General features: G+C 40.4%; 1 protein-coding gene across 1 annotated transcript; it reads left to right on the top strand.

Annotated features, from left to right (window-relative positions):
* Positions 1 to 3208: 3208 nt before the first annotated feature.
* LOC117102417 lies at positions 3209 to 4444 on the top strand. Its single transcript, XM_033242671.1, has one exon. The coding sequence runs from the start codon at positions 3209 to 3211 to the stop codon at positions 4442 to 4444; it is 1236 nt and encodes a 411-aa protein (XP_033098562.1).
* The last annotated feature ends 1198 nt before the right edge of the window (positions 4445 to 5642 follow it).

The raw sequence follows: 5642 nt of genomic DNA, 5'->3' as shown, positions 1-5642 counted from the left end.
TATAGAAAAACTTATTTACTACGTATGTTGTGTTCGTTAATATTAGTAGTGAGCCCTCTATGTTGGACTTTAGTTTATTAACAAGGAAAATATGGCCGATTGAATGTAGCAGGGCCGTAACCGTCTTTACCTGACTGACTAACCCACTGAATAACGGAATAGTTCATGTACGGAATATGCTTAAACTAATAACTCCATGATTACAACTGATGAAATATGTACAAGCGTTACTAGAATAAAAGGAAGTTGTCAGTCTGAGTAAACGTCGTCCGTATTGATTAATTGGCCATAACAGTAAAGACGGGTGCCGTGTATTGTCAAGTGGAAAGCCTAGATTACACTGAGTACTGTATAGCAGAATAGCGCTGTGCTAGCTGTCACATCTGATCATCATAGCAGAGGCCTAGGTTAGGCCTTCGGTAATACGATTTAATTTATTTCAAGATAGAAATAGATTATATTGAGCACTAGAATAGTACAGAAAAACTGTATAGCAGAATCCAATCTAAAATATGTGCCATGTCAGTCCGATCTAAATTAAGTAAACAGTCATCGGCGATATCGTCGCTCGTGGTAACTGCTGCCCAAGCGAGGGCTGATTTAGCAGTGGCCAAGGCCAGGGAAAAGTTTATGAAACGGAAGTCCGAGGCTGCTAGGCTGAAACTGGAAGCTGAAACGGAAATAGATAGGCTAGAGATGAGTGAAGCCTTAGCAGCAGCTCAGATCAGGTCAGATATTTTAGAAGAGGAAATTGGACGGCTAGAGAAAAATGATGGAATTCACATTCCAGAATTACCAAGCCAGGGGCCAAGCGCAAAGGTAGCAGAGTATATTTTAATAAATAGTGATGAGCCAGTCATGAAAGAGGAAGATGAAGTAATTCAAGGAGTATTGGCAAGGCAAAGGCGGATGCCGTGAATTTATCAGCTGAAGCTCTACAAAAAGAGACGGTAGACACATTTCAAATGCCAAATGCTTTAAAAAATGATAAAGCATGTACTCCACCCATGAGCAACAATGCTTAGGACAGTAAAATGACAGAAATCTTACAGAGACTTGTAATGTAACAAAAGGAAGCAGGTCTCCCAAAGCCAGAGTTACCAACATTTAGTGGTGCAGATGTACTTGAATACACTATATTTACACGCAATTTCATGTTACTGGTAGAGTCGAAGACAGAAGATCCAGTACGAAGGCTGGAATTACTACTCAAATCAACTAGTGGTGATGCACATGATCTAATAAGAAACTGTCAACTAATTACACCTCCTGCATCAGGTTATAAAAGAGCTAAAGAACTACTTGAAAGGGATTATGGACAGCCTGCAAGTATTGCTGCTGCCTATCAAGAAAAGGCTACAAATTGGCCAAAAATCATAACTGGTGATAAAGAGAGCCTAAGGAAGTTTGCAATATTCTTGTCAAATTGTTCCAATGCAAGGCAGAATAACCCCAAGCTGATGGCAATAGATGGATATGAAATTTTAAAGATGCTGGCATCAAAGCTTCCAGTAGGCCTCCAACAAGGATGGATCAGGCAGCTAGGAAAGATAAGAGAAAGGGAACTGGAAGATTTTGAGACGTTTGTAGGGAGAGAGTCCAGAAATATCAATGACCCAAGAGTGACTGGACTAGGATATCAGCAACGACCATCACCAACCACATATAAGAAAACACAACCGAAAAGGGTTATGGCAACGACAATCAATTCCTGTTCGCACTGCAAAGCTTTGGACCATGGAATTGCCAATTGCCCTCAGCTCTCAAAGCTGTCAATAAAAGAAAAATCTCAGGTGTGTTTTAAAGATGGTCTCTGTTATGGATGCTGGTCACAGGAAGCAAAATTGCCCTAATAGAACACAAATCGAATGTGTACAATGCAAGGGAAAACACCAGACAGTAATGCATGACCCAAACATTAATAAGTCTGTGAAAAAGGTATCCACTGGCTGTGTCGATATAGACAAGCACAACCCGCTTATGGCGATTGTACCTGTCAGAGTAAAGGTAAAGAGGAGTACGAAGTCATCACGACATATGCATCCATCGACAATGGTTGCCAAGCAGTGTTCATATCAGAGAAACTAAACAGAAAACTGAAGACCCAGGCTAAATATACAGGTTTACTCATTAAGACTTTGAACCTAGAAGACAGGGTCAGTGTCAAGATGGTGGCAGACCAGTTACAGGTAGCCAGCATTTTAGAAGCCAACTACATTGATTTGCCTTCTGTCTATGTTCAAGATAGCATTCCAGTAACAACCAACGATGTGCCCAGACAGAATGACCTATCCAAATGGCCACATCTCAGGCAAATCAGATTACCAAATGTCAATGAAGTTTGCATGCCAGAGGTATCAGTGATAATTGGAGTAAACGTTCCTGCTGTTTCCATGCCATTAGAAGTGATCATGGGAAGACTAAGGCAACCATATACGATAAGGTCTTCCTTAGGGTGGCTGTTGTATGGATTACCAGGAAAATCAGTTAATCGGCAGAAAGTGAGGGTTAACTTTTGTAAAGTTGATCCATTGGAACAACAATTGAAGGAATACTTTAATATGGAATTTAGAGAGAGGTTATCTGGGAGTAAACTGATTCCATCCGTTGAAGACAAAAGGTTCCTAGATATTATGGATAGCACAATCTCCCAGGTTGATGGACACTTTCAGGTAGCCCTGCCATTGAGAAGCCATGAGGTTGTGTTTCCAAATAATAAATTGCAAGCAGAGATGTTTGCAGGAAGATTGAGGAGTAAGTTAATCAAGAATCCTAAACTTTTAAAAGGTTACAGTGAGTTTATGGCAAATCTGGTAAGCAAAGGGTACGCAGAGGAAGTGCCAGTAGAACAGGTTAATAGAAGTGATGGACGCACATCGTTCATTCCTCATCATGGAGTTTTTCCCTAAAGGAAGCCTGATAAACTCCGAGTTGTATTTAATTGCCCTGTTACATACATGGGTAATGTCATTGAATCAAGAACTTCTTCAAGGGCCTAAACGCCCAATTGCATCATTTTGCCGATGCCAGTCTACATGGATATGGTAAAGTTACATATCTTCGTTCACAAAATACAGCCGGAAATATCCATGTCGGTTTCGTGACAGCTAAAGCCAGAGTAGCTCCATTGAAACCCCACACAATAGTAAAATTGGAATTGACAGCAGCTGCATCTGCTGTACATCAGGATGATCTATTACACAGAGAGATGACGATTAAGTTGGAACCATCAATATTCTGGACAGATAGCCAAACTGTTCTAAAATACATATCAAATGAGAAGGCTAGATATCCTGTGTTTGTGGCTAACCGCGTTGCAGTTATTCGTGATGGATCAACATTGGACTCATGGCGATATGTGCCAGGAAAACTTTATCCTGCCGACCATGCATCCAGGGGACTTAAGGCACAAGATCTGATGAGACATAAGGAATGGATATCAGGGCCGGATTTCTTGGCTATGAGCCAGAAGGAATGGCCTGTTATGGAAGATATACCACCCAATGGCAATACATCGCACAATGACATCCAGGAAAGCCAGTGCAACGCAATTGGAGTCAACGAAACAATATATCAATATGACAGTCCTTTGAATAGATTATTACGACACTACTCCGATTGGACAAAATTGAAGAGAGCTGTGGCATACTATATCATTCTAAAAGACCTGCTCCGAAAGGTGAAGGAAAGTCATCTACTTACGGCTAGGAATCTGGAGGAAGTTGAGATTGCTATAAGCAAATATGTGCAAACCACAAATTTCCCTCAAAGGGAATTGGGTAAAGGCAGCAATCTAACTAAACTAAACCCTAAACTAAATGAGGGAATTCTAAGAGTTGGGGGGGGGGGCAGAATTGAAAATGCACCCATCCCCGAAAATATGAAACACCAGATCATTCTTCCAAGAGATCATCATGTGACTACCCTAATCATCCAACACATACACAAAAGGATTGGCCATAAAGGATTAAATCACGTTCTGTCAGTACTAAGACAGAAGTACTTGGTATTGAAAGTTGGAACACTAGTCCGGAGCATTGTGAAGCAATGTACTATTTGCAGGCGTGTAAAAGCAAAGTCCATTGAGCAGTTAATGGCTAATTTGCCTGCGGAACGTGTACAACCTGACGCACCTTTTGCGAATACAGGCATAGACTACTTCGGCCCCTTCGAAGTGAAATATGGAAGGGCCTGTAGAAAAAGATACGGGGTAATCTTCACATGTATGGCATGCAGAGCTGTACATATTGAAGTACCTGCATCTATGGATACCAGTTCCTGTATTAATGCTTTGCCCCGTTTTATAGCAAGGCGTGGCCAAGTGAAACACATTACCTTAGACAACGGCACAAATTTTGTGGGGGCCGAGGCAGAATTTGAATGCATTGATAAGAAGAAGATGCAAGAATTTGCACGCAAACCGAGGGATAGAATGGAAATTTAACCCACTGTCTGCCTCCCATTTTGGAGGCGTGTGGGAGAGGCAGATACGGACAATACGCCAAACCCTCAACAGTCTGTTGAATGAGCAGTTTATAAAAACGACTGGATCTGATGAACAGTTGAACACGTTCATGTGTGAAGTGGAGGCGATCGTCAATAGTAGGCCTCTAACGAGAAATGCAGATGATCCAAATGATTTAGATGTAATTACTCCAAATTCTTTGCTACTACTGCAGCCTGCAGGTAATGCAATTGGAGAATTTAACGAAAAAGATGTCTACGCACGAAAAAGATGGAAGCAGGTTCAATACTTAAAAGACCTGCTCCGAAAGGTGAAGGAAAGTCATCTACTTACGGCTAGGAATCTGGAGGAAGTTGAGATTGCTATAAGCAAATATGTGCAAACCACAAATTTCCCTCAAAGGGAATTGGGTAAAGGCAGCAATCTAACTAAACTAAACCCTAAACTTGGATGAAACCAAGGAGAAATGTGCGTGCCGGAGATGTTGTACACATTATTGATCAGCAAGCACCTCGTAACTCATGGTTTATGGGCTAGTCCAAAGTGTGAAACTGAAAACCAAGTCTGGTATACTTAAACGACCAATCTCCAAAATTTGTTTGCTTTTAGAAGAAAATTCTCTGTAATTATTGTCTGAAATTGACAGGCCATAATAATGCCGTTGATAGTGTGCAAGCCAAGCGCTGCCCGAAATATACAGCAATAATATGATTTACGGAGAATGTTGGAATATTCTCATTTATTTGAACTTTAAATTCATTGCTAAATCTAACAGATTAACACATATAGATGTGTATAAGAGACAGACATAGGGCTAGCTTATTTTATTATTAATATAGGCCACATACGTGTGTTTTGAAACTAAATATAAGCATTTTCATCGTGGTTTTATTTATTACAATCACAGGCCTATTCTTTCACCATCATTTCATCATTACACATTGAGGCCCTTCTTTTAGGTAAAACGATCTATCTTAAAATTTCTTTCTCAAGTTTGGGACTATTATGTTTTTAAATAACTTAGAATGTAAAGGAGGGCAATCACAAGCTTTAACCCTAACAAATGCGCGCGAAGCGTGCGAAAAATGTTTGTGTTTTTAATTTTGTCGGAATTGACCAAAACTCCCTAAATGTGCAATTTTTAGAGGAAATTGTCCTACCTCAACAAGAAATGCTC

This window comes from Anneissia japonica, unplaced genomic scaffold (assembly GCF_011630105.1).
Source record: "Anneissia japonica isolate Jap-2015-1 unplaced genomic scaffold, ASM1163010v1 scaffold7150_len65995_cov192, whole genome shotgun sequence".
NCBI lineage: Eukaryota > Metazoa > Echinodermata > Crinoidea > Comatulida > Comatulidae > Anneissia > Anneissia japonica.
The sequence above is the reverse complement of the archived record's forward strand: the minus strand, read 5'-3'. Positions and strand labels throughout refer to the sequence as shown.